At 37.5% G+C, this 22,493-nt stretch overlaps 1 protein-coding gene across 3 annotated transcripts in view; it reads right to left on the minus strand.

Annotated features, from left to right (window-relative positions):
• Positions 1 to 684: 684 nt before the first annotated feature.
• PANK1 (pantothenate kinase 1) overlaps positions 685 to 22,493 on the minus strand; it is a 65,487-nt gene continuing 43,678 nt past the window's right edge. For 2 of the 3 annotated variants that reach the window (XM_051981614.1, XM_051981616.1), the window contains exons 3-7: positions 18,830 to 19,083; positions 14,663 to 14,839; positions 13,833 to 13,956; positions 8,296 to 8,421; positions 685 to 2,772 (exon numbers count right to left, since the gene is read on the minus strand). In XM_051981614.1, the coding sequence (XP_051837574.1) occupies positions 2,713 to 2,772; positions 8,296 to 8,421; positions 13,833 to 13,956; positions 14,663 to 14,839; positions 18,830 to 19,083 (741 nt within the window). In that variant the 3' untranslated portion in view covers positions 685 to 2,712. The remainder of the gene's footprint in view (positions 2,773 to 8,295; positions 8,422 to 13,832; positions 13,957 to 14,662; positions 14,840 to 18,829; positions 19,084 to 22,493) is intronic. The other variant, XM_051981615.1, reaches the window with a different exon arrangement.

The following is a 22,493-nucleotide window of genomic DNA, read 5'->3' on the forward strand; positions in this document are numbered from 1 at the left end:
CCCTGCTCCTTACTGCCAGCATACCATGAACATCACTTTGTTCATTTGTAAAGTGAGGGCATTGAACTAGATGAATAGTCACTCTAATAGCAACATCCTATGGAAACTTTGCTATTTCCTCATATATGAAATTCAGAATGATATATGCCTTACCCTCACCCAACTTAGGCCAATGATTATAGGAACTACAACTGATAAGGCAATTAGCTGCTTTGGATTTTTGCCATTGCATATAAACTGATCAAGTTGCCTATATTTTTGTCAGTTTGTAGTGAAATCATAAGTTTGGAACAAAAAAAAAATGTGATTCAATACAGCTGAGGCACTCATAAGACAGATAGGGTAGTGTCATTCTTTCACAATGAGAAAATAATGACAGAACAGAATGGTTCAGTGAACATTTTGCAATATTAAAAAAAAAAAAAGTCCTCCATTTCAGAAGTTGTTAAAAGGTAATGAAGCTAGAAAAGAAAAAATCCTGTAAAAGGATACAGTTTCTATTGAGGAAACAGTATATCATGTATCTCCAAGAGACTAATACAAAAAAGATTCAGATTATATAAAACTTTGTGGGAAAAAGCATGATAATTTTTTTTCAAATTCAATAAAAATTCAAATTATTCAAATAATAACTAATCAAGACAAGGGAGTTCAGAAATGAAAGCCACATATACACAAAACACATCACAACAGGAACGGGCTTTATTTCAACCAGACAAGTCAACACTTCAATTAGTACCCACTTCTTCACAACTTGAAGATATAAAAATTAATGACTGCATTCAAAAGACAAAGGGGGAAGCCAATCGATCTGTTTTGATACAGACTATCCTTCCTAACTTCCCTTCTTTAACAAGTCAAAGCAAAAAGATCAGTTCTTTCTAGTTTTTTTTTGTCCAGGGTCATCAAGGCAAAGACAAAAAAGGAGATAACAAAACCAAAATCAGTAATCATCAGGACATCTTTTCAAAATAAAAATTATTTTTGACCCAAAAAATTAATAAAATAAAATTTTGTTTTTTAGAAATATCATCTTTCTCAAATATTAAAAGTAAAAACATTTTAAAATTTCTACTCATAAGATCTAATTACAACACTCTGGGGCACAAGTACAAAAAAGACAAGTAGCCTGTTGACTGAATCATCACCAGATGATTCTCTTGCCATGATTTTATTTCTTTTTCTGATGCTCCAATTTGCATCAGAATTTTAATGATGCTGGAATTCTTTGGAGAACTCCCTTCAAATACCAAACATATTATATAAAGGTTTCATATAATTTACTTTGTGGAGGTTAGAAAGTTATCTTCATAAAGGGTTTCAGGTGTCATTTAGTATTGAATTGCTGATATAAAATAAACCAAGAGGCAGCATGACTTAGTGGCTAGAGTGTTGAGCTTAGCATCAAAAAGACCTGGGTTCAAATGCTAACTTGGACACTTACCATCTGAGTTCTATGTGCCTGAGACAACTCCCTAGGTCTTAATTAAATAAGTCAGGTATTGGCTGTCATCTGCACCAGCAGTGAGAATTCCCATACTGGATAGAATCCGAGATCTTTTCTGTATTCCCACTTAATACTACAGATTTTAAAAGGGCACGGCAAAAATGTATATCTATTTCTTACTGCCACAGTCTATTAATAAAACATACAAGACGACAAACCTTGGTCTGGGAATGGGATGACTCAGTTGCCCACATTCTAGACCAATCCTACCTTATCTAAATTGTATCCTTCCTAGAGCCTAGAAAAGTACCCATTTAATGATTGTTGTATATACCACTGTATTGTAATCCTACTTCTATCACCAACTATCCAAAATCAGACAATTCACTTTACTCTCTAGGTCTCTGTTTCCTTCCCTGTAAAATAAGGGGGCTAGATGTAGGTCCCTTCCAGTTCTGACATTCTATGGTCTAAGGTTCCTCCTAAGCCTGTGACTCTTAGTGATTTTTGGAGTCTTTATTGCATGGGCACTTCATAAAGCTTTAGCTCTCACTGCTAAGCCAGTAGAGTGGTCAGTGCCATGGGTAATATGAATATATGTTGACAGAAAACAGTCTTTCATTGTGGATGAAGAGGATAGAAATTGAGCTTAGCAGACAGCTCTCCTTCCCTGGGACATTCATTCACGGACAGAAATATGAGACAAAAAAAACCCCCAAAACAAAAATAACAAACTCAAAAGAGGGAGGAAGCGTTCACAGTAAAACATGCTAGCTTTGTAGTTTCATTTGAAACCAACAGCAAATCATGAAACGTCATGAAAAATATAAGTCAAGATAAAAATCTCCTAGAGTGATTACTAAATGAAGTTAAAATTACCACACTGATCAGTAAACCCCAGAAGAAAAACACAGCTATTACATTTCAGGTCCTTCTGAAACATTATTCAGCTTTTTAAAATGAATGCATAAAACTGGGACATTTGGCCACGTTGCACATTTTGTCCTTTTAAAAAATAATAATAATAATAATAATACAGTATACAGGAAGAAAAAAAAAAACCTCTTGTATTCCCATGTGAATTTTGAATTCTATGCTCAAAACCCGAAGGTAAAATATCAGCTAGAAGGATTTCAAATTATTTACAAATCCAGCAGGTACGACTGCCAAAATGGCTTCGTTCCCATCCTGATCGTGGTTTTCACTTTTCCCCAGCAGCAACCTCAACAGAGGCATCTTTCCCTTCTTATGAACAGGAGACATCTTTACTGATCATCACTCATCTTGAACAATTCCAGTAGGGCGCCAACAGCACCAAAGTAGCCCTTCAAAACAAAAAGGAAAGCATGGGATAAGAAGCTATTTAGAAAAATGTCAAAATAGCCAAAGACCCAGAAAATTATTGTAATGTCAAATCCCTAAAACTTGGAGTGGCAATAGTTAAATTCTAAAACATCAATTCCATCAAACATTCATCTAATTCCATTCAAAATTAAGTGCTTACTACATGTAATTATTAATCAATTTAGCACTTATTAAGCACCTAATATGTTCTGGGAACTGAGCTAGCTCCTGGAGAGATAGAGACAAAAATGATGATCCCTATCTTTGGTGAACTCAGGCAAAACAGCACATATATAAGATAGCACATGTATAAAACATCACAGATATATGTATAAGCACATAGCAAACAGGCATTAAAAATAGACATGATAAACACCAAAAAAAAAAAAAAAAAAAAAGAAAAGAAAAGAAAAAAATAATCACTGGGCTCAAAAGAGCTTACAAGTGAATGAATATAAGGCAATTTAATGGGTCAGTTGAGGGAAATCCAGCAAGGCTTCAAGAAAGAGGTGTTACTTAGGTTGAACCTAGAAGGAAGATAAAAGTTAGGAGGGAATGAATTCCACATTATTAAGGCTGTAGAGGTAGAATATGCCAGGGAAAAAGGGGAGAAGAATTGGGAATATAGAAATGTTCTATTTGGTTGAAATGTAGTATGTATGAAGCAGAGTAACAGGAATAAATCTGAACAAGTCTGAAGGAACCAGATTATGAGGGGCTTTAAAAGCCAAGGTGACAAATTTGAATTTTACCCCAAAGGTAAGAGGGAGCCACTGTGGGTTTTTGAGTAAGGGACTCTAGAGTGTATAGCTTTCTCCTTTTCAATGAGAGTCTCAAAATTTATTCATCTTCTAATCTTCTCAAGAAAACCAAAATTTCCCTATTCTTTTTTAGATCCCTCTGGATTTTCCCCAATGCCTTTCTTCTTCAGTTGTTGTTTTTAAAAGACATACTACCTTCTCTGGGATAACCTCTCCATTCCTTCCTATGTCCCCTTATCTTCTGTGCTTTGCATTCAGGTAATCAGTCTCTTCCTTTCCATATGGTCCATCCCTTCTTCAGCTCCGAAGCAGTGATCAAGGAAATAGCCAGAAGGGCTTAGTTCAATCATAGTGTAATCAGAAAAACCTGAGTTCAAATCCAGCCTCAAAAACTTACTATCAGTTAACTTCTGTTTGCCTCAGTTTCCTCGAATGTAAAATCGGGATATTAATAGCACATCTCCCAGAGTTATTGTGAGGATCAAATGAAATAATATTTGTAAAGCACTTAGCACAGTGTTTAACACAGTATAGGCGTTTAACAAATGCTTGTTTCCTTTCTCTTTTCAATGATGAGGATAACAACATAAATGGTATATTTATCAAATTTGCAGATTACCCAAAGTTGCTAGGGATGACCAACATATCAGATGACAAAATCAGGATTCCTAAAGATCTTAACAGGCTAGGATGCTAAGCTGAATCTATAACAATGAAATTTATTTTTTTTTCTGGGGCGATTGGGGTTTAAGTGGCTTGCCCAGGGTCTAGAAAGTGTTGTGTTCAGATCCTCCAGACTTCAGGGCTGGGGCTCTATCCACTGCAAACTAGCTGCAATTTAAATTTTAAAATTTAAAAGCTTTACATGTGAAATTTAAATCTTTTATTTCACTAGTATTTAGGAGGCACTGTGAATAATGTTGGGCTTGGAATTGGGTAGAACTGAAGGCAAAAACTGCCTCAGACACTTCCTATGTGATCTTGGGCAAGTCATTTATCATTCTGAGCTTCAGTTTCCTCATCTGCAATATTAGGGAGTTATACTTCAAAGCTGAAGTCCCATTCAGCCCTAGATCTATGATCTTATAAATTTTTAAAATCAGCTTCATGCATATGAGATAAAAGGTGTGTGCTTTGACAGCAATTAATCTCAAGAAGACCTAGGAGTTTCAGTGGTCCATAAGCTCAATGAGTATATAAAGAATGCAATTTTAGGCTACATCAAGGGAGACAATAACTGAAATTGGGAAATGATAGTATTTTGCTCTTGGTCAGATCACATCCAGAATAATATGTTCAATTCTTGGTGACTCTTTAGAAAGGACCTAGATAAGCTGGAGTGTGTCCAGAGAAGGTCAATGAAGAAGGTTAAGGGCCTTGAGTTCATACCACATGGGAACTGGTTGAGATGTTTAGCCTGAAAAGAAGAGGCCCCAGAGAGTACATAACATTGATCTTCAAATATTTGAAAGGCTATCATGTAGAAAAACAATCACATTTGCTCTGAAGAGTCCCAGAGGGCAGGACAAGTAGTAATGGATGGAAAGTGCAATGAGAAAATTTAAGTTTGATGTAAAGAAAAGCATTCCAAAAGTCCAAAGTCATCTAAAAATGAAATGGGCTTTGGAAGCTGAGAAGCTTCCCCAACACTGGAAGTCTTCGGGTTGGAAGATTCTTTGGGTTAGGTGTACAGATGAGATCCTTGTTCAGATGCCAGTATGGATGCCTCTGAAATTTCTTCTAGCTTTGAGACTGCGATTTGGTGTCCCAACAGTCTCATCTACTGGTTAATTATAATCATAGTTGGAGAATTTATAGCTGCAAGGGTATAACTTCCCTGGATAACTCAAATAGAGATAAAGTAGCTTTGCCACAGAGTAGCAGAGCAGTCCTATGAGCCCAGATTCTGTGACTTCAAGGGAAAGAAACATCAAAAGCCATGGAAAGTCATGGATAAGAAGAGATCTGCTGCCCTACACCCAGAAATTCTCCTCCCCAGAGTCAAGAGGCCATTAAACTCCAGGGCAGACATGAGAGTGATGCTTTATCAGACATTGTAGCACTATACAAGACCATGATCCCCAGGAATGAGAGGAAATAGTGGAGCAAAAGCAGAGATTGAGCAAAGCTTAAGATTCCAAGGGAAAAAAATCATTATTAAGGATATAAGTTCTTTCCAGGGCAGAGTATGTTTTTACCTTCCTGTGTATTTCCAAGGCTCAGCAAAGAGCCTAACCTAGAAGTGCTTAATCAATGCCTATTGGAGGATCATTAGGAAGGCAGCACATAAAAGTGAAAGAACATTTAACTGGGAGGTTAAGGAGCCTAAGTTGTGATGTTGACTCTCTAGGCAAATCTTCTAGCCTCCTCTGTCTTAGCTTCCTCAAGCATGGACTAAAGGAATTAGACAGTCTCTAAAGTCCTTCAAACTCTAAGAATCTATGACTAATTTTTAATGGCATGGTTTTGTCTCAGGCTAAAATTGCTGACACAGTTCATCTTCTAAAGGACAACCTTGTCTTCAGTCAGATAACAGCTTTAAATAGAAGTACTAGAGAAAATCAGCTTGATGATACAAAAGATTATAGTGGGAAAGAGACCATGGAGGGAGGGTCCTCAATTCTTCTGGTAATTGAATGAAAGTTCTGTCCAATGGGTACAAGTGGATAGAAGAAAACAGTAAGAGGTATTCTCAGAATTCTACAGAAACAGCCTATTTAACATACTGAAATGTTTAGCTAAGAGTCCCTTGAAGTTCTGTTGGAATCCCAGTGCTGTCACTAGATTGCAATGTGACCACAGACAAGTTACCTTCCAATCCTACCCAATGAGCAGTATGATGGACTGGAATACCATGCATTCAGAATCCAAAAGGCTAGAGTTCAAATCCTCAATGTCATCTTTAACAAGTCATTTAAATTTTCCAGTCCTCAGTTTTCTCCCTTATAAAATTTAAGGGCTGAATTAGGTAGCCTTTAAGGTCAACTTTAATCTATGATCCTATGAAGATACAAAAACCCGTCTATCCTTAAGGAGTTTACATTCTACTTGGTGTAGACAGAAACACATACAGAGAGACACACTGGATTATTGAGGAGTGAAAAAAAGCCATTAAAAACTGTAGGGATCAAAGGGGACTTCTTATAGGAATTGATACATGAGCTTCCTTGAAAGAAGCCAAAGCATCTCAGAAGTGAAAGAAAATAAGCTATGAAGATAGGGAAGGATGACCTGTGCAAAGAGATGAAGGTAACTGATGGAATATCAAGTTCAGAGAACAGCAAATAGGCCAGTTTTCTCTGGACAATATGAAATGGGTCTGGAAAGGAGGCTGAAGCCAGTTGGTGAATGCCAAGCTGAAGAGTTTTCCTCTCTGTGCCTCAGTTTGTTCAACTGTAAAGATAAGTAAACAGTCTTTTACATCATTAAATTCTGAGCATGTGACTTTAGAATATTTCCAAGAAGGGAAAACAAAATCCTATGTTATTTTCAGCTTTGATTTTCACTAATGGGTATCGTGGATAAGTTGTGATTGTTACTAGCTAGGGTAATGCCCCTATAGACAGAAGTCCTAAAGAACTAGCTCACAAGCTTTCACACACTTTAATAAAAGCAAATGTAATTTATCTCCCTCTTTATTTTTTTTTTAAAAAGTCATTTCACACATGATTTGTTGTTGTTCAATCATTTTTTCTGTCATGTCTGACTCTTTGTAGCTTCATTTGGGGTTTTCTTAGGAAAGATACTAATTTTACAGATGAGGAAACTAAGGCAAATAGAGTTACTAACTGCCCAGGGTTACACAGTTAGTGTGTCTGAGGCTGGATTTTAATTTAGGGCCTCCTGACTCTAAGACCAGCATTCTACTGTGCCACCTAGCTGTCTCCTCACTTGATTGAGTTTGCCTTAAGGAAATAGCAAAATCTTACAATAGCTATTCATTGTCACATGTATACAAAATGAATTCCAAAGAGAAAAATAAAAGGAAATCTTCCACTTCTCTTGAGGTGAATAATGACTTGGCATTTATAATTTATAATCCAGCACCATCTTCTACCTCTTCAATTGTCAGACTAATAAATCAATTAGTCAAAAAATAAAAACAGTTAGGTAAAGTATTGTTTATCTAGAAACAGACAGACAGAGGTAGATTGGAAGATGAAAGTCCAGAGCCCGATTCTGATGCCTCCATCAGAAATAACACCACAGATAAGTTATTTAATTTCTCTGATAACTTGTTTCCCCATGATCACACTGACATTCCATAAGGCTGTTGCAATGAAATCACTTTTTCAATGACAAAGACCCACACGTAAAAAGGAAGCTGTGGGCCAATGGAGAGCTGGCCTGGGAGCCCAAAAAATCCAATTTTGTAATTCTAGCCAAATTATTTACCCACTTGGAACCCAAAACAGATTAAAATATAATTGGGAAGTATGTTACAAAATTAAAACAAATGTAATAGGATAGAGAAAACCTTAACATGTTGTGTTTTAAGTCAATAAGCAGCCAGAACTTGTAGATGGCCCAGTGGCCTCCATTTCTATTTGAATTTAACACCACTGCTCTAGATAACCGCCTAAGACTGCAGACTACAGATTGCCGAAAGAATAATGACTTGTATTGGGAGAAGGAGCTTCCTCATATGTGAGTTCCCTTTAGCAATTAAATGACAAATTCAATATCCTTATATAAATGTGGGCATTTACTTTAGGCAAATGATTCCATGAATATCATACCTACCTCATGTTCCAAGAACAGAGCTTTTAGTTGTCCTTTGGACCAAAAATCCATGGCATATGCTAGCAGCTTCATAGAGACCATATTGATTCTAAGGAAATTCCCAACAAATACCACTTTGTCAATGTTCTGCCAGAGGGAAAAAAAATATATATTTTTTTATATTAGAGAACTATGGAAACAATACATCCAAAAATTTCTTATACAATTTCTATTTTAAAGGTCAGTTTCTTAGTATTCTCCGGATTAATGCCAAGAGTTACACAATTACATGTACCAGAAGGTACAAAGGCTGAACAGAAGTCAGCATCTGCCCCAGTTCTGAGAGAGTGGTTTTCCTGGCAATCTGATGATAGAAACAGCTCAAAATGTAGGTATCTACTAATGGTTTACCTGCAACTCCCAGCACTGCTTACTCCTGTTAGCATAAAAAAGGCTTCCAAATGTAATCAACTCTTGGTTATGTGCCTTCACTCAAAGAGTTCTCCTGCTTGGGAGAGAATCCCCTTTCTACCCCACTGAGACAAAATCAACAAGAATCAGTGATAACAGGGAGCATTTCTACAGCATTTTCACCTTCATAAAGCACTTTACACACATTGATTCTATTGATCTTCAAACCAGTTTTTGGGAAATAGGCTTGAAGGTATTCTCATTCCTATTTTACAGATGAGGAAATAGAGACGCAGAGAGGTTAGTGGGCTTGCTCACAGTCACCCAGGTAGTGGCAAACCAGGTCTTCCTAACTCTAAGACCAGCATTCTAGCAATCCTCTCAAAAGCTCTTTTCTGCTACAGGTTATCCTGAATCCCCCATATGAAAATGATGTCTCCCTCATCAAATTTCTGACAGCAATTTACCTGACCTACCTTTGCCCTCTATCATGTTTTACCTTTGTAGTATACTCATGTGTAATCTTATTACATCTCTGTCTTTAGACAGTAGGATCCGTCAGACAGATTATCATTTTTCCGTCTTTGAATCCCTAGTGAGAATGCCTTGCACACAGTGGGTAATTAATGTTTATTGAATCTGAGTTGTTCCATATTCCCTGAGCACAATAATCAATATGGGGTGATGGGAGCCCCAAAGCACAAAAGAATAGAAGAAACAAGCCAGCTTAGGGTTTCTAGAAATATTCAATGGATAATTGAAAAATAGGCACAAATGAACAATAATTGGTAACATTTTCACAACCCAAAATGTTGCTGGGGACCAATTCCCACAGATTGACCATACCTCTGGCTTATAGAAGACATTCAAGGTAATGGTAAGGAGAAAAGCAAATTAATTCTCAAGGTAAACCTTACCTGCATGGCAGAATTCTGAATTAGGAGGAGCTTTTTTGGTAGATTGTGGGGAGGGAAGAAGTTAAGGGTTTAATTTTAAAATGACACTTGCCAAAATAAGCTCTAGTTCCATTTAACCCTAAGCCTCAGAAATGCAGTGGAAGGGCCCAAACTTGACTTTCAACCCAAGACAATCGAAAAATACCTGTTCAACTCATATGGTCTAAGGCTACAGAAGACCTAAGGTGGCATTTCTTTTAAGCAAAGGATCTGTGTTATTCAGGAAGTAGGCTGCTGCATTGTAGTTTAGAAATTTTAGAAATAACTGGAAACAAAAGAGAAAACCTCATGCTTCTACCACTCAATGTTTTAAATCCTGGGAAGACAGCATGGTGTGGTAAAAAGTATCCTGGAGGTAGTATCAAAGGCCTTGGCTTTAAATGCCAGTTCCATCACTTAACTACCAACATGACAAGTAAGTCAATTAATTATCTTGGACTTCAGAACTTCTCTTTAACATAAGGGTTAAATTAATTGGCTCCTGAAGTCTCTTTCAACTCTCAATCTATGATTCTATGACTAGACCAGCAAATGAAGTTCCTGTCATCCTTGGGGAATAAATTTACACTCAAAATAATAACTATAATTTATGCAGGGTATCCCAAAAGACTTAGTGTGGTTGGGCTTTAATAGGTTTAAATTATACTATGACTTCTGTAATAGCCTGCATGGTGTTGTTTTACAAGCATGACCTCTATGTGGTGGAGTAGGAAAGGCACATGTTCCAGGAAAATTACCTAGATTCAAATTTTCTAATGCTTACAATCTGTGAAATCTTGGTCAAGTCTCTTTTTTCCCCCTTGGCCTCAGTTTTACAGTTTGACAAATGAATGGTTTGGACTAAGAAGACCTCTGAATGATGATCCTAGATTCCTCATAATCACTCTGTATAATGAGAGTGTTTAATCTTCATTATCCCCATTTTAGAAATAAGAAAACTGAAGTTAAATGTATTTTCCAAGGTCACACAGCTAGTATGCTTCAGAGGTAGAATTTAAAGCCAGGTTTCCCTGTTTTCAATTCCATCCCTAGCTATTATTCGACTCTAGGACTTCCCTATTCACGTTTGTATTACATTCTATGCATGTAGACTAGCTCCAAGTCCCACACACTTGGAAATAGAAATAAGCTAACTGCTCTTCCCACTCCCCAGACCTCCCAGGTTGCTTGGAGTCCAGTTCAACCATCACCAACCAACCTGACCTGCTGACAGAGCTTGCCCTCCAAAGAATGGCTCTGTTGCTATGGAAACATTTCAGGGAAAGGAAGCCCAGTCTTGGAAACCAGAATTACTTTCCCTGTTCAGTGCATCAAAAGCAAGTAGAACCTAGTGGGAAGCTCCATTTCCAATGGCTTGAATTTCTAACCATGTAAAAAACCCTGAGGATCTGATTTATATGGGCATCCCATTCTGGACCTGGGTTTCAAAGAATCTTGCTTCTTAGAATAAGGCAGAGACTACTATGACCCCCGGGATTTTGAAAGAAAAAGGCCATGTGGGAACAGGCAAACTGCTTTCAACAAAGAAGGAGGTGGTAGTGAATATTAAAAAGAAGGAGGAGGCCTGGGAAGAGACCAATTAAATTTAGAAGAGGCTTTTTTTTTCTTTTCCTCCTTCCCAACACAATATTGCCAGAGAATGAAGCTTCTTCTCGAACTGAGGAAAAGCACTAATCTCGACAATCTTGGGACAACATTGGTGGAGAGCCCAGGACAAAAAGACATTAAAAGCTGATAATAAATTAAGTAGTCTGACTGTTGTGGTAGCCTTTCTAAAGGGATAGAACCTCTCAATAAGAAGCAAAATCAAATATTGAAAGGAGAAGATTTTGTGTGTGTGTGTGTGTATGTGTATAAATATAAAACTTAACTTATCCCCACTCAAAACAAACCTACCTTCCCAGAAAAGTATCTAAAAAACTAATTCAATGGGGCTCATGGGAAAACCCCACTCTCTGAAATACTTGATAGGACAGGAAGAGAACTCCAATAAGCTGACAAAAACACAAGGCTATGGAATTTAACCTATAATCATCTAATAAAGTATTTTTTTTCTATTACACCTGCCTGTGATATACTCAGATCAAAGGTAGTAAAACCAATTCCCCAAGTCTTAAAATCTTTCCCAAAGCTGTGTGATCATTCAAAAAGGTGTTTAGTATGACTAAGCCTCTCATGGATATGCTACTGCAGTGTAGCCAAAGCAAGGAAATGGAGGTCAAAAAAGAAAACACATTGGGATACTAACTAATCAAAATGCCAACCATACACTCATAAATAGCAAGGAACAATTTTAAAAGATAGAAATGAGGGGAAAGAGAAGACAATCAATGCTTGGGGAGGGGGGGCAGTTGTTATCTGTCGATTGACCTTTGGGAGATCATGAGCATGGTCCACTCTATGCATGTTAGTCTAAGGTCATATTTGGCAGTTGGGGGTGAGAGTTGGAGAGGATCCTTTAGAAGATAATGTTTAAAAAACACACACACACACACACATCAAAGCCTTCTATTTAGAGCACAGGGTGTTCCGAAGGCAGGAGAGGACTTTTAAAAAGCATATCTCTGGAATGTGTTAACTTAATTTTCTATTAAGACAGATCCAAGATTAAAGACTAGATTTCAACCTGCTTTTCATATTCTTATTTACACACAGATTGTCAAGACTCACAAATACTATACTGACATGGCAAAATTTCCTACATGAAATAAAATATAGTCAAAGACCACTGCAATCCTGGAATTTGGAAATGGGACTAATACCTTCATGGGCTGATCTCCTACTAGATCTCTACCTGTATCACAAACATATTTTGAGGTGATGTGACTTGCATAACATGATTTTAGCTTGGGAAAATCTTTCAAGAAATCTTCTAGCCCAACCCTTTTTTAGAGATGAGGAAAGTGAAGTATAAGCAGTTAAGCAACTTGCTCAAGATTGTACAGAACCAGAACTTGAATCCAGGTTTTCTAAGTTTAATAGGGATTTTCCCCTGATCCTTCTTGCTTACCTAATAAGCCAAGTTACCAATGCAACTGCATGCTTTGTTGAACAGCTTAACTTCACTACCTATATTCTCCCTCCTACTCAAGAATCAGAGGTCATAAAGGCTCAGAGATTCGAAGTCTTAGAAAATCAGATATTCCGACTCTCCCTCCTCCCCTCCTCATCTATCCAAGCTCTCTTTTTCCTCACCAAGGTAAGTCAGACATTTCACATTTTAAAAACCAACTATTTGTCCAAAGGTGTTATCTTTCAATGCGGCATCACAGTAATTTTGCAATTTCCTGTAACTGGGGATGGGGAGGGGTTGGGGTGAGGGTCCTGCTCGCCTCCGCTGTAGCTCTCTATGCTTTGATAGCCCTGTACAATGCTGCTTGAACTCCACGCCACAAGGCAACACTGTAGAGAAGCCGAAAGCAGAAAGAAGAAAGGATGGAGATGAAGCAAGGATTCCCATTGAGTTTCTGGCAGTGAAACTGGGTTGAACTGCTTCAGAGTCTCATTCTACCAATAACTCTTTACATGCAGATACAAGGAAACAAACAAAAGAAAATGTGCAAAGAATCGCATGTCTCACTTTATTAGGCATGTGATGAATGATGATGGCTTATAAAGGGTTTAGCTTGAATCTGAAATTTACAATGCTGACATTTCCAAGTGAACTGACTTGGCAATGGGTACCAGCTCTCAGAGGGTAAAGCCGAGCCCTGACTCCAAAGCCAACTTTTCTCTTCCCATTTTACTATCACACTGCCTCCCTGATCATGTGATCCAACCACATTGAGGTCCATCAAAGTGGAATATTTATCCCAAGTCAGAAAGCCAGGGAGGGGCAGAGGCAAGACTCTCCACCCTCCAGATCTGGGCTTTCCCTAATTGGAAATAATTTCCTTTTTACTCCTCAAAAAGTAATACTATACGGAGAAAACTTTTATTTTAGTAGACTAATTAAAAGTACGTTTGCTTGTTGTTGTTGTTTTTTCCTTTTTCCTCCTTTAAGAGTATTCGTCTTTTCCTATCATGGTACCTGGTCTCCTTTATAGTCCACATTTTGTAAGATGTGTATACATTGAAGGAATTTTACTGAAAGATTCACAAAGATCAAAAATCCTACTGAACAGAAAAGGATAAAATGCACAGAGAAATGAGCACACATTAGATAGGCCGATGATGAGTTTGTAACCTTACCTCATTCTGGGCACACATCCGAGCAATGGAACCGATGTTATTTGTAATGGTGACCAAAGTGGCTCTGGCTAGGTCCTCTTTGCTGATGGCATCTCGTTTTTCTTTACTCATCATGTTGCCAAAGCTATGTTGGAAATATTAGCAAAGGGGTTCAAATCATCCCGCAACAAGGACTACATTTTAGCCACGTGACTGTGGCAAAACTCTTCCATAACTTTCGTCTGGATAACTTAGCCTGTAACTTCCAAGCCCTAAATTTGCTACCAGGATTTGTATTCAAATGTTTTTTTTCTATCAATGGTTGACTTCTTTTTTCTTTTCTTTTCAAGACGGACCACTGATGAGGAAGGGGTTGGTAGTAGTGATGGTGGTGGTGGTAAAAATGCCCCCAAGTAAGTACTTAACAAGGGGGAATGGTGGTAATTGTCAGAGTTCCAAAGTTGCCCCTCTCTAGAACACATGCTTCAATAGCATGAATATCCCTGCCCTTGCTAAGACGTCAAAATCAGGTCCGAGCTCTTCTACAATACGGTAAGTGCTACGCTAGCCTACGTCAGCAGGGGCATGGCCACATCAGAAAACATTCAGGGCACCGGCAGTCATGTTTTCAATTGTGACTGTACCTGCCTAGGACAAGAGTATCATAGGCTTTAGAGCTGGAAGATCAACTAGTCCAACCCTCTCATTTTGCAGATGAGGAAACAGAGGCCCAAAGTGCTTAAGTGACTTCCCATGGTCACATAGCAGCAGAGTAGAGCTTCGAACCCAAGACCTCTGACTCCAAATCCAGTGCACTCTTTCCCCTACACCGCTCTCTACTCAGGCTCTACCTTGATGCTACAGCAGATCCTTGAAGGCCAAATCGTTCATAGTCTCCTCCATAAATATCCTTCACCAGCTTATCAACATTGGTGCTGTCTCCTTTAGCTGCCATTTCCAGAGCTTCTTCAAAGGTCTCACAACCAGTCAGCAAACAGCACAGGCCTAGGAATGTTCCACCTCCAAGACTAAAGGAACAATAAGGTTTATTTTTTTTAAGATTTGTTTTTAAAAGTGCCCACCGAGGTACCCAAAGAGGCACATTCAGAACATTAGCACAGAAATGAGGCAGGAGGAGAAAAACAATGGGTAATTCATGTCAAACGGACTATGGCTCGGAGCAGCTCAGGGTTAAGGCTTGGACCAGGAAGTGAGAGCAGGGTTGGCTGGGATTAAAAACGAACACTTTGAGAAAATGTCATGCCCTTGGCTTTGGGATGAAAGCCATATCAAAGAGAAGGTTTCCACGAATCACAGTTGTGAGACCTTGCGCTAGTCCATGAACTGGACAGCCTTGGTTGCTGAACACATTACAGGAAGATGAAAGTAACTCTCCTCTGCGTGGTTTGTGTATGGAAAATGATTAAAGCCATATAATAGATATAAAAAGTATATGTGCTTGATATGCAATTAGAAATAAATTTTGCATGCATTGAATATGGAGACCATGAATGGAATCTTCAACCCTTCAATAAAAATACTGACTTTGGATGCTTCTGCTTAGAGAATTCTTCCTTCTGTCCTCTGACTCATCCTCTAAGGGAGACAATCCCATTTATCTGTGTGTATTTTTAACTGAGATTTTTGAAAGGAAGCAACTCATCTTAGATTCTATCCAATAGAATCTGAAAAAAGATGACTGACATTCTGCAATCCCTCAATAGCATAAAATGGCGAGAATGTTTGACTTCTTATTTGAATTGGACATATTCTCTGACAATGCTTCTTTGATACACACAGAAGGAAACCACTTGAACATCCCCCTTTAAAATTTGTCTTGCCATCTGTTTTAAAGTTTTAAGTACATTTAAATTGTCCTAGAAAAGAGATAATGGTTCCTTTTAAAAAACATTTTGGAAGTAGAAGAAGTTAGACATCTGATACTAAGGAAGTCAGTTGAATCGGGATTACCTGGGAGAAGAGGAGCCAGGTTAAATTAAGAATAAAGTTAATAACTAGAGAAGCCCCTGAGAGGGCCAAGGTCATCACATGGTGCAGATGTCTGCACAATTTTAAAACTCCTTTCGTGATTCTTTTTGCTTAAAAGAAAGAAAACAGAATGCAGAAGGGGTGAAGTGGGAATGGGCAAAAACAATCCTTTGTGGGGAGGAATTTGAAGTAGATATTTAAAGGTCTATACAAATAGTAGAAGCTTAAAAGAGCTTCTTGCACCAAATTGCTCTGAAACCTCAAAGGGCTGAAAATAGGAGCAATGCATATGGCACAAAGAGCTTTGGAGACCAAAAAAAGATGGTGTTTTCTACATTTTGGACTGGGAGAAAAGATCAGAGACAGATTAGGTAGTGATCCCTAGTACTAAAAAGTTAATGAGTAGAGAACTATAGTATACCTAGCTAGCCATTGCATTTTTTAAATGTCTTTAAATATTAGCTAGAGTTTAAGTAGCAACAGTTTATATTTTTTAAAAAAAAGTTATAGGGATTTTAAAAAATGCTACTGGGCAAGAACCATATAACCTGTGTTCTTCAGTCACCTTTACCTATGAAAGATTGGCCATTTGGACTCCATGTCCATAAGTCATACATCACCCTTACCCAGTGGCAGCTATCTAAACTGTGGGCACAGCAGTAAGGAAATAACATCATATACATCTATTTGTAAAGTCAAAGTCATAAAGTGACAACAAATAGAATTATGACAATTATAATATAGCATGGCCTTGGTAAACTGACTACCTTAGAAGGAAGGCCATTCATTATTTTACATATTTATATTTGTGTTACTGAAGAGGAGATTTTGAACAGAGGAATCTTAATGATTGAGGGAAATCACTCATTATTCACAAAATGGGGTATACAGAAAAACAATGAACACACTAGACACAAAAGATTCCTTGTCTATCAAAGATAACAGTAGATGGGGAATATTATATACAAACAATAACACTTTCTCTCAAGATCTGATTGTCTGGACACATATTTAGGATGAGATTAGAAATGTTTTAGTTTCTCAGACATAGAGCCAAATCACATCACTGAAAATTTCCATTGGCAGATGACAAGCCCTTTTGGCTTTATCTGAAGGTCTTATCTGAGGAACTATCAGGCTAAAAATACCCATCCAATGATGGTCAACTTTCTGGTGGTAGACTCCTTTAAACCTTCAGGTTCTTCAGGAGAAGAAAAAAAAAAAAAAAGACATGTCCATTCTCAGGGCTTACATTAATTATTAAACAATATTTTGTCGTGCTGGGTATTTTTTTTAAAAGAAGTCTTTATTTAAGAGGGACTCTTAAGAAGCTTAAGCTCATAAGGGAAAAGAGAAGGAATTCTTCATCTCTTGACATGATTTTTTTCATGCTCACTCTACTTCTCAGAAGTTCCTAGCTCCATTCAAAGCCCCAACTCAAGGGATTTCTTCACATCCACCCCTCCAGATCTCCACACAAAACCCATCTTCTTTGCCCCTCCTCTGACACACCCATCCCCAAATTATTTTCCATTTACTCGGTGTTGCTTTCATTTTTGCCCATCAATGAAAAATTCCGCTTTTTCCACTTAGCAGAGTGCAAGTTCTTGAAGAGTAGGAGCGGATTTCATGTTTGTTTTTTTCCCGAACCCTTTGAATCTCCCATACCTGCCATACTGTCTGATCTACACAGGCTCTTGACAGATGCTGATTGGACTAAATTGATTCATTAAAAAATGAAACCCCCCCCAAAAAAAACCAAAAAAACAGTATTACCACTATCCAGAATTCTAAATTATTCTCAAAAAAGGCTCTCTCTCTTAAAAAGATTTTCTCAAAAAATTAAGCCCCCTCATTTGAGACTAGATGCATTCCAGAAAAGTTTTCTTATAAAATTAATTTCTCTAAGTAAATTCTGTTTTTTTCAAACTGATTTCCATAATAAATTTTGGCTAGAAAAATTGTTGGTTCCCAAACTTTTTTTTTAAAAATCTCATTGAAGAAAATACATCCTTTAAAAAAAGGGGGGGAAAAAATTCCAAAGGAAATAAGAACCTCCTATAACATTGTCTACTCAAAGAAAATAAAAAGCACACCATTAAAATAGCATATAGTATAAAGTAGTACAAATTGTGGCAATACAAGCATCTTTCTCTCAATGTCTTTTACAGGAATCAATAGGCCTTGAAGAGTCAGAAGATTGGTTAAAGTTTTTAGACAAGGATGGCTTGAGGAACAATGGTTCTCCCAACAATGCTAAGGAATCATGTTCTGAAGATCGACATTATCTGTACACTCTACAATAGTCTCCAAGCATCTTCAGCCCTCTCTAGCCACTAAATATGACCTGAGTTCTCTTTTGTCCTAATATCTTGGCAAATACTAATGCTCCCTACTCCTAGAATGGCTTCTCTAACCCCCCAACTCCCCATATAATTAAAACACACACACTTAATTTAGACCAATCTTAAAAGTCCAGCTCAAATTCCACCTCTCTATCAAGCTATTTCCAGTATCATGATGAATGAACTTTTCCTTCAAGAGTCCCCACAGTAATGAGACTTTTAGTTAATACAATTATAATCCTAAAATGTAACAATTTATATGGGATGTTTTGTTTCCACAATAGACTATAAGCTCTATGAAGAACAGATTTATCTAAATTTTCCATATCCCTCAGTTCCTAACACAGTATACTGAATACAATTGGTAGGTAATTAATGTTGCAATCTTATGTAAAAGTCAATGCATCAGGAATCCAGCCTAAATATTACTGATTGCCATATCATTATGCAGTAAATAGAATCATAGAACTTAGAGCTATTAAATTAAAGAGATCATCTAGTCCATTCACTCATTTTACAGATGAGGACACTGAGGACCAGAGAGACAGAAAGCAACTTGCTCAAGATCATATCTGTAAAAAGTAGCAGTGGATTTGAAGGTCCTCCAACTCCTTTAAAAACCTAAGGAAGGAAGACCATTATGCTGGAGCAGCAGAAGATTCTTCTTAAGGAAGATCTATTTACCTGGTCCCTGTAACTCTTTTATAGTTGTCCTTGGAATATACTGCTAGGATGCTAACACCTGAGCCCATGTTAACCAGCAACATGGGGTATGGATTATCAAGACAGTAAGGCTTTTTTTGACACTGTTCAGGATCTGTGGGTTTTTCAAAATAATAACACTCGGGTTTGCCATTGAAGCCGATGGAATCAACATAGAGCAGCCCTCGTATCAAACAGTCCAATTCATCCAGCTTATGGAGCTGCAGATCAGCAATCTGAAAGAGAACAAGAAATCAGGGAGAAAAGGGTGATTAGGACATAAAAAGAGATTGGAGAGGCTCAAATGTGACCTTGGGATCTATTGGCAGAATTAACCAGGGTTAAAGAAATCAACTACCTGGCTAGAAACTGGAAAATGAATGGATGCCCATCAATTGGAGAATGGCTGGGTAAATTGTGGTATATGAATGTTATGGAATATTATTGTTCTGTAAGAAATGACCAGCAGGATGAATATAGAGAGGACTGGCGAGACTTACATGAACTGATGCTAAGTGAAATGAGCAGAACCAGGAGATATTGTATGAGGACATATTTTGATGGAAGTGGATTTCTTTGACAAAGAGACCTAACTAAGTTTCAATTGATAAATGACGGACAAAAGCAGCTACACCCAAAGAAAGAACACTGGGAAACGAATGTGAACTATCTGCATTTTTGTTTTTCTTCCTGGGTTATTTATACCTTCTGAATCCAATTCTCCCTATGCAACAAGAGAACTGTTCGGTTCTGCAAACATATATTGTATCTAGGATATACTGCAACATATCCAACATATAAAGGACTGCTTGCCATCTAGGGGAGGGGGTGGAGGGAGGGAGGGGGAAAAAAATTGGAAAAGAAACGAGTGCAAGGGATACTGTTGTCAATATAAAGTAATCATTAAATAAAAATTTAAAAAAAAAAGAAAAAAAAGAAATCAACTACCATTTTTAACAGGGAGTTCCAAGGACAAAGGGATAAAAATGGATCTGGAAAGGCAGAAATTGAAAGAAGGCAGATTTTTGTTGTTGTTGTTGTTCAATATAAGAAATATTCTCTTAACTAAAGTGCTCTAATAACAGATGCAGTTGAATAATGCAGAATTATCCCTTGGAGTATGGGTCAATTTCCTTTTCTTCTCTCATGTTCACTATTATAGCAGATAATAATAATAATAATAATCACACTCAATAACCCACTTAAATGTAGCAGTTGGCAGTTTCACAACACTTTTTCCATAATGAACTCTTAAGGTGGGCAGTGTTAATCTGCTCTGAGTCAGTGGATCCTAAGCAGAGGCATGTGGAAGGCTTGCCATTTTGTGAGAAGGGGAACCTCTGACTTTGAGTCTGCAATTTTTATCCATACATATATATATAGCATATATATATGCGTGTACATACCTGCATACCTACAAACATTATAAGATACAGACTCATCTATTATTCATTAGCATGTGGCAAAAAGAGGGCTCTTCTGGGGGAAATTAGAACAGCATGATCAGGCAGCAACACAAAAATCCATATTTATTGTTCTATATCAGAAACAAATGCAAAATTACTATTTTTATTATTAACAACTCCCACTCACATTTGGATAGAGTTTAGAATCATTTAGAGCTATATTTGTATTTAATGCTAGAAGGGATCTTAAAAATTATCTAGTCTAACCTCCTCCTTTCAAACAGGAAAAAACTGAAGCCCAGAGAGATAAAAAGTGATTGCCCAAGGTGGCAATCAGTATCTGATCACAGATCCTTTGATCTCACATTCAGCAATCTTTCCAATGTACTACACTGCCACTTTTCTCATAACAACCCTGAAAGATGCATTATTATCCCTATTTTACAGGGATTGAGGCTTGGAGACACTGAGGAGTTTGCTCCTCAGTTATTAACTAGTCAAGGCTAGAGGTAGGATTTGAATGCAGGCCTCTCGACCCTATACCAAACCTTTATAACTTTCCACTAAACCATACCGTCTTTAATGGGAAATCTGGTGTAACAAGATGAGAACTGGAAGTTGAGGTGTTGAGTGTTTAGATAATAAGCCAATATACTAAAGCCAGAACCTACTACTAAACTAAGTGGTGCTGAGCTAGAAAGCTCTTTCTGTCTTGCCTGGAAGGAAGCCCTGATTATCTGATTGTCAGAAAGGAAGAGGGAAAGAAAGACAAGATAGTATTAACAGCAGCCTATAATCATTGTACACAGCAACAACAAGATTATATGATGATCAGTTCTGATGGATGTGGCTCTTTGCAAGAATGAGATGATTCAGACTAGTTCTAATGATCTTGTGATGAAAAGAGCCATCTAAATCCAGAGAGAGGACTGTGCAAATTGAGTGTGGACCACAACATAGCATTTTCACTCTTGTTGTTATTGTTTGCTTGCATTTTATTTTCTTTCTCATTTTTACCTATTTGATTTTTCTTGTGCAGTATGATAAATGTACAAATATGTGTGCATATATTGAATTTAATATATATGTATATATTTACCATGTTTAACATATATTGAATTACTTGCTATCTAGGGGAAGGGGCAGGGGTGGGGAGGAAACTGGAACACAAAGTTTTGCAAGAGTTAATGCTGAAAAATTATCCATGCATATCTTGTGAAAATTTTAAAAAGCTTTAATAAAAAAATAAATAAACCAAATATGATTAAATTCATATTTTAGATGAGCATGCATTATTCAAAAAAAGTCTATCTATATTATGTCACCCTTATGTAATTGGAAGGGACCCCAAAGGTCCTTGAGTCCAATCTCCTCGTTTTATCAATGAGGAACTTGAGTTACAGAGAGGCTAAATAACTTCTAATGTCATACAGCTACTAAGAAGCTAGAGCAGAATTTGAACCCAGATATCCCAGACTCCCAAGTTCTTCACATTTTAACTTTCCAAAATGTAGGCTTAGCACCTTACTCCATAACATCAAACCATACTCATTTCAGAGAAAAAAAAATTGAAGGAAAAAAACTGCTGACCTCTTGGCCCCACCAAAAATCTCCACGCAAACATAAATATAGCTTTGTACAAAAACAGGGAGATAAGTTATAAGAACACACGAGTCACCAGAGGCAGATGACCAGGACATCCAGCTTCACTGCTTTCCAGCTTATGTCACACAAATTGAGTTATATCACTTCTGTGGGTCTACAGCTGTGAAATGTAGGTGTCAGGCTAGATGAGCTCTAAGGACCCACCCATGGAGAGAGCACAAAGATTTTATGAATGCTATGATTCTGAGAAAATATTTTCTTTGCAAACACAGTCAATCTTTTCAAGAAGGCCTCCTGAAAGACTGTGTAGAGCCAATACAAAGCACCTACCCTGTTCTTCCGTACCTGTGGGGAGAGGAAAGGTCTTAAGAGATCTTCTTATATCTCTGGCAAGAAAAGATGAAAATATATTCCCCTGAAAGAATTTTTTTTGTTTTGTTTTATCTAGTCAAAAACTTATTATTACCTCACATACATAAACTATTATGCCTTAAGGACCCTTAAAAGATCACTTAGTAGAGCTATCTGTTAGATATAAAAAAAGACAAGTTCACAAAGGAGGAAAAGGACCCAGAATTATAGAGCAAGTAGGTAATAGGGATAGAACTCAATCGGGTTCCCTGAACCCCAAACTC

Source organism: Antechinus flavipes, chromosome 2, assembly GCF_016432865.1.
Source record: "Antechinus flavipes isolate AdamAnt ecotype Samford, QLD, Australia chromosome 2, AdamAnt_v2, whole genome shotgun sequence".
NCBI classification, from domain to species: Eukaryota; Metazoa; Chordata; class Mammalia; order Dasyuromorphia; family Dasyuridae; genus Antechinus; species Antechinus flavipes.